This window comes from Macadamia integrifolia, chromosome 10, assembly GCF_013358625.1.
Source record: "Macadamia integrifolia cultivar HAES 741 chromosome 10, SCU_Mint_v3, whole genome shotgun sequence".
NCBI lineage: Eukaryota > Viridiplantae > Streptophyta > Magnoliopsida > Proteales > Proteaceae > Macadamia > Macadamia integrifolia.
In genome coordinates, this window is record NC_056566.1 from 906234 (window position 1) to 917900 (window position 11667).

At 38.8% G+C, this 11667-nt stretch overlaps 1 protein-coding gene across 2 annotated transcripts in view; it reads right to left on the reverse strand.

Annotated features, from left to right (window-relative positions):
* Positions 1 to 1265: 1265 nt before the first annotated feature.
* Positions 1266 to 11667, reverse strand: part of LOC122091468 (oleoyl-acyl carrier protein thioesterase 1, chloroplastic-like) — an 18374-nt gene continuing 7972 nt past the window's right edge. Inside the window, exons 2-8 of one of the 2 annotated variants that reach the window (XM_042661439.1) lie at positions 8664 to 9056; positions 5138 to 5268; positions 4927 to 5034; positions 3824 to 3919; positions 2926 to 3013; positions 2754 to 2822; positions 1266 to 1826 (exon numbers count right to left, since the gene is read on the reverse strand). In XM_042661439.1, coding sequence (XP_042517373.1) covers positions 1548 to 1826; positions 2754 to 2822; positions 2926 to 3013; positions 3824 to 3919; positions 4927 to 5034; positions 5138 to 5268; positions 8664 to 9038 — 1146 coding nt within the window. In that variant the 5' untranslated portion in view covers positions 9039 to 9056 and the 3' untranslated portion in view covers positions 1266 to 1547. Of the gene's footprint in view, positions 1827 to 2753; positions 2823 to 2925; positions 3014 to 3823; positions 3920 to 4926; positions 5035 to 5137; positions 5269 to 8663; positions 9059 to 11667 lie in introns of both variants that reach the window. The other variant, XM_042661438.1, reaches the window with a different exon arrangement.

Here is an 11667-nt window from a genome sequence, read left to right on the forward strand (position 1 = left end):
TCCAAGGAGGGGTTGTATGTAAGGGTACAGATTTGGAACCAAAATCACTTATTGAAGTAGAATAAATCAAATAATAATTTTGATTTGAATATTACAAAAAGGGAGAGAGAACGTTAAATGTTCGTGTAGCCCATGTGCCTATGCGGGGGCCAATGGGAGCATGCATCAAGGTATCCAACATGGGGGATAGGGTGGTCATTTTGCCACCCCTATGTTTGGGAACAGGAGCACATGACTCGGTAGCGTTCATTTCTCTTACAAAATAATACTGTACAGTTGGGCTTCCATCAATATAAAAGAATATAGTTGTATAAATTTTCGGGAATGGATAGGCATGCACACCACCCGCTTCAAGTAAGTGAGTGGACAGTAGACACATGAGAAGAGGATGAAAAGGGAAGGCGGGGTGGTCTTTTCGTTAGGAAATGGGAGAGATGTATGATCGGAGTGAATTTTTTGTAAAGAGATAGAGGAGCGAGGAAGAGAGCTCACTCTTTCTCCATTGTTAGTGAAACTACTTTCATCTCTCCATGGAAGTAAACCACTTGTATCCTTGCATTGTGTGATGGTTTTCTTTTTCCATTTGTTTTCTGCATCGAGCATAGAATTCATTTCTACAACAATGGATCATAGTGAATTGCTATTTGAGTTCCAAAGCTCGGAATAAAATTGCAGGATATTAAGAGACTTGGGGAGCTCAGAAAATTTTTCAAAAAGATAATGAGCTCCTCAAGTTAAAACTCCTAGAACATAGAGAGAGGAAACTAATTCCATCGCTTCCTCCAAACAGTCCAATGATAACAATCACATAAAATTTTGATTTAATATCTCTTATAGAAGCTTTTTCTGAATTTCCTCTTTCGAATCTGGGAAATTACTAATGTGTTGTTCAACTGGAGCTAAGTAGTAAGCTTCAGGTTTCTCTATTTCTTCTTTCCTTTTCAAATTATTCCCCTTTGTGGTATTATTTTTTATTTATATTAATTTCTCCTTACTGTTTTCACTGATTGTTTCTTTTGAAATTTGGTCTTTTTTTATTTTTTTATTATTATTATTTTTTTTTTGTCATCGAACGATAAAGGTATGAATGTTGCGACCTAGTGTCAAGCAGTAGAAACAACCTCTCGACATTCTCGAGGTAAGGCTGCATAGTTCTCGACCCCTTGGGACCTCACACATGCGGGACCCAGTACACTGGGTACATCCTTTTTATTTTTATTTTTCTGGTAAAGATAGCGAAATTAAGTATATTGGGGTCGTGGTTATACGCAGAACATCAACAAGTGCTTAACTAGAACTTAGAAGTCCCAACATGTTTGTACATCCTCTATGAACTTGCAAAAGATCAAGCTCCCATTAAACATTCCTAAACATCTACACAATGTTATTATGGGCAACTGAACTAGATCATTAAGATCCTGTCACAGTATTGTAGAGTTCAATTTGTGACCAATTGCAGAAAAGTAACAATACAATAAACCGAATTACTGCCCACTCTAGTACATTTCCTTCTCGACTCAGGGAAAGAGTATGACTAAGTTCCGAACTCATCTTGTTGGTATCCTTCTCCACTCAGTGCGACCCCTGTTTAGTTCTGGTCTACCACCTGACAACCTCATGAAATGCAAGAACTGACAGCAGTCTTCTTCATGTTTATTCCCAGTGGCAGATCCATTTGTCACCTTAAGCTCTAGATCTGCTTCTGCACCCTCCATTTGTTCCATACTAGTTAAGGAATCAACCATATCATCGTGTAGGCATTCTCGTCGGTAATCCAATGTGATCTTTTGAATTTCATAATTGTCAATAACTTCTTGAGGCATGCTCTGTCACATAGAGGTAATATATCTTCTTTAGGTAATAGATGTGACAGAAGATAAAAGCAATTCCTTAATATGGACAAGAAATACAAAAACATGGAACAATTTAAGTACAGCATTGAAGAGATCTGGGCATTGAGGAAAACTGAAGAGGGGTGGGGGGAGACCACCCTGGCTGGCATCAATCAAATAGTGATTCACTGTTCCATGCAAATGTTCACTATTTATAAATCAAAATTATCATTTTAAGGTTCAACCAAAAGGAGAAAGAGTAGGTCTTCTTGTTCTTCTTTTTTCAATAAAGAGTAGGTCATGTTTAAGCATAAAAGAATACAGCAAAGTTTTCTCCCTCTTTCTAGAGAATGGATTTAGATAAATATGACGTTTGCTGGGACTGCTATATGTGATGTTGCTGGGAAGTTGGGCTTTGCGCGACCATCAATCATTTTTTTATTTTTTTTCTTTTTTTGATCAGCTAAAAGAAAGCATGCATTAGATGATATCAGTCTTATCACATAACATATTGTTCCTATATGTAGGAATCCTACTAGTTAGAGTATTATATGCAATAGTCTTAAGATCTCCTAGTAGTCTATGTCTATTAATATTACAAAAGATAGGATAATAACGATGATTTCCCAGCTCACAGTCTATGTCCATCAATCATATTTGAATGGAGTGAAATCTTCGTAGATGGACTTCCAATTCTCATTGTTTCTAATCAATTTGAAAAGCCATCTTCTTTGATGTTAGCTCTAAATAAGAGATGTTGCCCCCCCCGCTCCTTCTCTTTTCCCTCCTCTTTTGTCTTCGCCCATAGGGGCTGTATATTCCCCCCCCCCCTTTTTTTCTTTCATCCTTGGTAATGAATTTATTCACCAAAAGAAAAAGAATACAGAAAAGTAAGAGACTAACAACAGCATGTCTACTGACCTCAAGAATCCAAGCTATGTAGGTGACATTATTTATATGCTGGTTCATGTCCAGATCAGCTGTTCTAGGCTGCAGATTTTGAAGCAAGAGATTCACAGAACCTAGAAGCATGTGTGACTAACAAGAAAATAAAGCTTTAAGTTAAATGTTCAAGTAGTCAAATGACTTTTACCTTAAGCTCTAGTCTAGAATACTGTGCAGGCTCTTTAAGCTTGGGAATTTTCTTCAGGCTACTGTTATCCTCCTCAGGAAAAGATAAACTGGATGCACAACCAAAACAATTAGATCAAACTAAATGTCATTGGAAACCAAAGTTTAACCTGGATCGAATTGAGAAGCCCATTTGAAAAGCCTAAAGAGAGAAGTCTCGATCTTGTGGGATGTCTAACTTAAGGCCTTCACATACTGCTTGAGAAGCAAGGCGAATCATCACATGATGAGGATCTACGATGCCCACAATGGCTTGCGAAGCAAGTCCTCATTTAGAATTGAGATGATTAGGATCGATCCTATTTCCTAATCTTATTATATGATCATCCACTATCACTTCGAACCTTTATGGATCTTGAAGCTGTAGGTTTTGAAAATTTTACAAGAGGCCCAAATGCCATGATGTCAAAGCTAAAAAGCAGATGTACCTATGTCAAGTAATGCAACATGTTACAAGTCAAGGCCAGTTTCTGGAACTAAAATTCAAACTAGAAAACAGTTCATGAGTTTTACAAAATAGTTGGTGGCGACACTCATATTGGATCAGCAATTAGAAAATACAGGATCAAGTTCAAAATAGGGAGGCAAGACAATCTAGTTAATTTGACTCAGCTGAATTTTGTACCATCATTAGCATCTGATATTGCTTCAAGCCTGCACTTTTCTCACAGACCATGTTCATCCAAGCAGGCTAACAATATTTAGGCAGGATAAAACTCGAAGGGGCATTAGAAGGACAATGAATTGATCTCATGTGTAAAATGTAAATTGAATTAGACACCTGTTGGAATCCCCAACTCATCATATAATATAAATATCTATCAATGACAAAGATTGTTTGAGATACCAAATCAACCTACCGTGGAGTTCGTGGACAGTAACTCAGAATTTCATCCAGCACCTCATCACTAACTTTGTGGACCCGCCTTGTGTCTTGGTTCATCATCACCCATTTGCTGCGGCCAAAAACATACATCTAATCGATTTTGATCTGGAAAACATGACATCTAGGGCACAGTGGGAAAACATCTTTACTGGAAAACATGACATCTAATATATTTTCTTTACAAGAAAATATCTGTGCCATAAATGGGAGTCACTTATAGAGGCATGGATGTATTTATTCTAATACTTATTAATCAGAACGTCAAAATATTGATGTACATTCATTAAAGTAAATAAGGTACAGTGGGAAAGATATTGGATTTGATATCCATGTAGGAGTTTTTAAGCACCAACCCCCCCCCCCCTTTTTCTCCCAAAAAAAAAACCCCCATATTGGACCATTCCCATGTATATCAAATTCATGTTAGTGTGTCAAACTACAAGAATGAAAATTATCCACAAAGTGGCAAGTTGAATGTAATCCAATCTGGATGAATTTGTCATTCAGATAGTGTGTGACATACAAATTGACAAATGGTGAATCTCGAACTAAATGTACTCAAAAGAACAAAGCATGGATGCAATCATACAACAACTAAGCCTTGTCCCAAACAATTAATTCCTATTATGTTATGCAATCATGCATAATAAGAATTAAAGTTTTTATTTAAATTCTTCACCATATGAAAAGGTTCGGGCTATCAGGGTAAATGCCTGGGTTCAAGTGTTGAGAACGGTCACATTTGTACAAAGAAGGCCGAAAGTGTGGACAGTCTCCAAACTCACCCCTCCCACAACCCTGCGTATAAAAACCCTTTATCGTATCATATGATTAAGACAACTTTACCAAGTATATTTTTGCAAAGAAAATAACAGAAACCCTCTTAAAAGTTCCACTCTGGATATGCATCGAATGTGCATATGGGTGAAAACCAGATAGGTTTCTAGAGTAGTGTCAGCAATGGTTTCTGCTTAACAATTAATGCATCCATATGTAAAGAGGGGAAAAAAAACCAGTGTGTTTAATTTGCTTCTAATGTATTCGAAGAAAGAACACAATGTGCAACATGAAAACTACCTGGTAGCTCTCCCAATAACTGTACCAGCGGCATCTTTAATTATCCAGTCACGTCTGTTCCCGACTCTTCCACCTTCATACCATGTCTCAATCTCAATTGCATCACCCCTAACAAAATCACATTTACCAAAAAATAAACTTCAAACTTCAAGCCCCAAAAAACCCCAGCTCAATTTTATGAAATAAAAATGAAAAGAACCCAGTAACCCACCATGTTGGGTATTTGTAAACTTCAATGTGCATTCTGGTAATCACCCATATCAAGTGCAACTGCATCATAGTGTAGCTTCTTCCAAACCCATCTGTGTACCCTAAGCTCTGAACATGATTGCAACTAACTTCCTACATAGGATAAGCCTAAGTTACAAATACAAATTGAAGTAAAAGAAGAGCAGCACTGGCATTAATGGAGGTAAAATGATAGTTTTCCACCAAACATACAGTGCCACAAGTAGTTCATAGCAGAGGAAACTGAGAACTAAAGGTATGTTACTCCCATAGTCCATCGTAAAGAAGCAAGAAAACTGAAAACTTTGTCAAAACTATACGGAACAATAAACCCATTGGACTCGAGGTTAAAGAACCCGGAATCATATCCTTTGAATCGCCACCGGCAAATTCCAATCTAATTCCGTTTCGAATCCAACAAGAATCGTCCAGAATCAGCCGATCTAACTACTAATAGCACTTTCTCCTCCTTTTCCTGGTCTTTGCTCGTCTCTTTATCTTCAAACGAATGCGTATGAAGTGATGAAGACAATGGAGGAGAAGGGAAACTCAATTCCTCTCTTGCCCTTCCCACTCTGCACTCTTCACCGAACCTTAGTGGTGTTGATGTTGGATCCGGAGAGAGTAGCAGTAGCCGTAGGGGAAGCAAGCACTTCTCCGGCAACGGAAGCAGACAGCAACAAACCTCAGCAGATAAGTGGCAGGGTTTGCAGGGTTTTAAAAATCGTTGAATCGAATCGGAAATCAAACGATTCGGTTGGGACCGATCCCAGGTACTAATCGAAATACTCAAATCCAAATCCGATTCCTCACCGATTCCTGTTTTAAAATTCCTGATGAGAGGTCCAGGAGGTCACACACCCCTCTCAAACTCTATTGTTTGACCTGTGAGAGACGAGAGGATTCGTGATCACTAGGGTGTCAAATTGGCTGAACCAAAAGACCGTTCAAACAGAACAGATACCAACCAGAACGATCTACTTGTTGGGTCACTGTTTTGATTTAGAAAAAAAAACTGCAGCTATGGTTCAGTTTCGGTTTGGATCAATTGGATCAATAAGAATTGTAAGGGCACACCATTTGCTGGCTTCTGTTTATTTTTTTTGCTAATTTACAACCCCATTCCTTAAAGAATGCCACAATTATAAGAATATTCTTTTTGTTTCATCAAATTAGATTCAGACCCTCTATCGTCAGTTACTATTAAATAAAGAATTAAAATGATTGTTATACCCTTGTCAAATCTTCGTCTTCATCAACTTCCAGAATTCAAAGAAATTCCGAAATCTCATCACGCAGATGGGAAGAGCTTGTAGACACTCGGCTGATTTCAGGTATGATCCATTGAGTTACGCTCTCAATTTTGACGAAGGACCTGACGAATTTCAGACCGATGAATTTTACCTCTTAGGAGCTTCTCCGCTAGATTCCCAGCAACACCACCAGCGAAATCTATTTTATTTCTTTTTCTTCTTTCTTAATTTGTAATTCGTTGATTATTGTATAATTTGTTTTATCAGCGAATGAAGGATCCCTCTTATTATTTTTATTATGGTTTATGATCTAGCGAGGAATTTTCGTTTTCTAGAGAGATTTAGGGGAGTCGCATTAGGTTCTGTTCTTCATTTCTATTTGTGTCTTTTACTAATATGAGCTGGTGGTCATAATATGCTAATTGTTTTGTTTGTACAGATTTCAATTGGTTTTGACTTATATTGGTTATAAAAAGGACGAACGAGGCTACAGAGCTCCTCTCTAAAGCGGCACGTCTTGCCTATTTTCATGGCAAGGTCAGCAGCGAAGAAGCGGTGTCGGCGTTGGAATCTTCGTCGACATCGCTTGCCCCATATGGATGATCTGATGAACTGGGTCCATACTAGATCCATCTGGCATATGACCTTCAACCTTGCTTGCTATGCGGTCGAGATGATGCACACCGGTGCTGCCCGCTGCGATTTCGATCGATTTGGAATTATTTTAGACCGATTGTATGATTGTTGCTGGCACCCTTACCAAAAAGATGGCTCATGCGCTTCACAAAGTCTGATCAAATGCTGCGAGTTCTTGTTAGTCGCCGTCCGTCATCGCTGTCGCCATGATCTCCAGTGCATTAAATGATTGCCGGTGGTAGAAATAGTAACTTATTACATGGGTATTTTAAGTATTTTATATTTAGTAAGGGTATTTTGGTATTTAAAATAAAATATAATAGCTGACATCAGCATATAAGGTATATTCCTTAATAGTGACTGACGGTAGGGGGGTTTTAAGTCTAATTTGATGAAACAAATGAGGTGTTCTTATAATTGTTGCATTCTCTAAGGGGTGACGCTGTAAATTACCCTTTCTTTTAGGTAAAACACCATTTGCTGGGGTGAAACTGCTAGTTGTGGTGTACTCGCCTATTTTCATAGGAAGATAAATTTAGTTGACCTGAAACAAGGTCAGTTGAGCTTGACTTTTTAAAATCCTGGTTCAATCTTAAATCCCCTTAATTGGCCCGCCCTGATTCAAAGCATGAAAAATTCAACCCTAGCCATGAGTTGGGGTCAGGTCAAGTTGACTTTGACCATGAGGTAGGGGAAGGGAGAAAACTTCAACCCTAGCCATGAGTTAGGGTGGGAAGGGGGGAAAGAAATATATAGGCTGGTGAAAAAACCATCAATGTTACATAAAATAATACTCTAATATAAAATAGAGAGTAAGAACGCTACCCACTTACATTCCACAGCCCATGAAAACAAGAGGTTGTAAAGAGACGCCCCTACTTGGGTGGGAACGCAAGTGGTAGTGTTTCTTCTCCCTATAATATATTATATTACTTATTATCTTCATATATAATACATTATAAAACAAAATATGTCTAATATCTATATCTATAGTTTCTTGTCTAATCTTTATAATTTATGATATAATACATATTTTTTATAATATAACTTAAAATATGGTCAGGATAGGCTGAGCTAGGCCGGGTTTAGCCAAGGTGATGGAATTGGGGTTGAGATTGGTCAAGGCCGATGCCAATTCAATCCTGATCCATATTAGTCCGATCCAACAAAATGCCCCTAGGTTCAATTAATACTATTTTTTTTTTTTATCATTTTAATATTATTTTTTTTTATTTTTTTACTATTTTACCGTTTGTCAGTATCAATTCATCGAGATGATATTGGCTAAAGATCCTTGTCGTTATAATTCGATTCCTCAAACCTCACTCAACCCTGACCCAGCCGGCCCTGACTCAGTAAAAAATTTCCGGCTCTGACCCGCCCGCAGGCCAGGTTTGGCTCAGAACAGGTTAAGGCCACACGGGCCACACTTACAATCCTACTAGTGCACATAAAATATCCCACCAAACTGAGCCGACCGTTTGCCACCCCTAAATTTTCACAACCATTAATATGATTATGTTCTGTCGGGAAAATTTCACTGTACCTAACAGGTTGCCCGTTCCAAACGAAGTCACACACTCACAAGGATCGGAAACCCTAAATTTATAAAAAGTTCACCTGCAAGAGTATGGCAATCGCTCCTATTGTAGCGGTCTTATTAGGGCCAACTTCACAACTCCTCACTCTGAATCTCCGTTTGTAGGAAAACCCATCTTCAGCCATGCCCCCAAGCCGGAATTGGTCCACCAAACTCAGGAACCGCCGGTCAGTATGGGAATACCTCAATGATGCCCCCGAAGCCTTCGCCGGTGCTGATACGTTGGTGGGATTAATGGAAGTTTGCGACGCCGTGAGAGGTGTAGAGACAGAAGGTGCAGAGCAGCAGGAGACGACCGCGATTCCACGGTGAGTCAGTACTTTGGGAGCGGCAAGAGATCGGGATTGAATTACAGTTCGAAGCTGATCCGGCGCAGTGCATCCCTTCAGCGACATCTCTCTCTCTCTCTCTCTCTGTAAAGTTTCTCTCTCTATGCCTATGTGGTTATGTTTTCTGTTTGATGTCTTATATGCGTCGTGATCGATATGACCGAGGAAATGAGGAATTTTTACCATGGTTGCCATTCAAGTGTTTGCACCTGGTTCAGAGGGTGATCCCACGGATGAGATGATTTCGGAACGTGTCAAGTCCTCCAACAGTCTCTCATCCCTGAGTTCTATGAAGAGATCCAGATTACCGCGGTGATTGTATTCAAGTCAAACTTCCAATTCTATTGGATAGCAAGTCCCTATCCTGTCTTTTATTTGGGCTCCAATACCCACGTAGAGTTAGAATATTTAATTAGGGCCCTTGATTGGGAGACCAAGGGACGACGGCTAATTAACGCAATCAATGCAAAAGGCTTCGTATGATGCGTCTACTCAATGAACATTATCCTTCTCATAAAAAAAAATTTAAAAAAAAATAAAAATAAAAATTACTATCACCCCTATCCACTTAGGGATCGTTTGATAACGTTTCAAGAAACTCGTTTCTGCCTTTTCTGTTTTCAGAAACAGCAGAAACGGAGCAAAAAGCGTTTGATAAAACTGTTTCGTTTCTCTTATTTTTAGAAATAGAAATATAAATTTTTACTTATTTATGATTCAAGAAACAACCCAGGCGAAACAAGTTCAACTTGTTTTGCCGTTTCTGAAAAGGACTTATGGCAATTCTTTCACTGGTTACCATCGACTTCTAAAAACATGACTTATCAAACACCTTCAATTCCGTTTCTGTTTCTACAAACCGAAATTTATGTTTTTCCCATTTCTTGAAACAGAAACGGCAGAAACGTTATCAAACGGGCCCTTAACCTATATTTATTGATACTTCGTTACTTCAAACTTTTTTTTTTTTCCTAATGATGCTCCCCTTTATATTTTTACCCTTTTTCTCCCTTGCTCTTTTAAAATGTCTAAATTATTCTTTTTCACCAAAATGACGAGGATGTAGGTGGCCCCTATGAAATACAGAATCAACTCCGTTGGAGCCGTGTGTTGCACTCCATCAACCTGGCGGTGGACTAGAGCAACGATGGTCATATACCAAGAAGTGTACGTGGTCATCGCAAGTCTTTTAGAGCTCACGCTTCCCTTTCAGCTTCAGTACTAGATGTATAGCATGCATTTAAGGTAGGTCGTCCAACTACCCATGATGCTATAGAACAGTTGAAATAAGATACTCATAAGTGTTATGACAAAAAATCATTCTAGGCAGTCGTGGAACCTACACAGAGAATAAAACACAAGAGAGTGTGCGTCAGGATGATCCGGTGAGGGACTCTTCGATGTCTGAATTAGATCTCTTGACAAACATATAATCTAGTAAGAACGGAAAAGTATTTATCCATTTGAAGGGGGTTTACCTGAGTATTTATAGTTGAGGAATGATGACAATAGAGAGAGAGTCCCAACTTGGTAGCTTCCTAGTGCTAGTAGGAGTCCACATATGGCAAGAGTCGTGGTAGGAAAGTGAATATGAAGGACCTCCCAATTATTGGAACTCCACGTATTCATCATATCCCAGGGGATAGGGTGATATACTTCTTTTTAGGAAGATTCTTTATCCCTTTGAGAATCCTTTCCAAACTAGGACAAGTCCACTCCTTACTTATAATTTACTTGTCGATCCTGGATAGCTCATCAATGCGTATCTTGGTGAGAAAACCCATAGGACTCCTATGCCAAGCGACCTAGGTTAGGTGGTTCGGCTGCCAAGCTACTCAGTCTATGACGGGCTACATGTGTTGCCGCTTGGTTGGTGAGGCCTTGGGTCTACCACTCGGTCACAGTCCTTGTGTTGAGCTGTTAATTTTTATATTACTGTGCAATGAGACATCCATGTTGCCTTCCACACGCTGGCTTGACTAGCCGCTTGGTAATTGAGGTTCATTAGTAATGTAGGTCGATTAGGCTATTCTTGACCCATGCATCACCTTCAGACCCTAGTTATTTAATTCTCCGAATTATTCACGAATAATTGGCCGAATATAAATTTGTTGAATTTTACAAATAATTTGGTCTGAATTCGAATCAAATAAAAAAGTTCCGAAAAAGTCTTGGCTTTATAGACTTTTTAAAAAATTCACAAATAATTCAAGAGGACCGAATTTTATCCCATTTAAAAAAAAAAAAAAGAGCTATGGTGCATGCTCTTTGCCGATGATATTGTGCTGATAGATGAAACTGTAGATAAGATTAACAATAAATTGGAGCTATGGAGATCAAACTTTTTTTAACTTGGAATCAAGAGATTGTAGGTTAAGCAGAATAAAGACGGAATATATGATGTGCCCCTTCAGTCAATCTAGAGGAGGGGGGGGAGTGGTGAAGCTTGGAGAACAAGAACTATTGCAGAGGGACTGTTTTAAATACCTGGGGTCCATCATTGACAAAGAGGGGGATATCGACGATGACCCATAGGATTAAAGTGGGGTGGATGAAGTGGCGAGGCGCGTCGGGAGTGTTATATGACAAAAGAATACTATTAAACTCAAAGGAAAATTTTACAGGACAGTTATACGACCAACTATAACATATGGAGCGGAATGTTGGGCGATTAAGGAGAGTACTTTGAATAAAT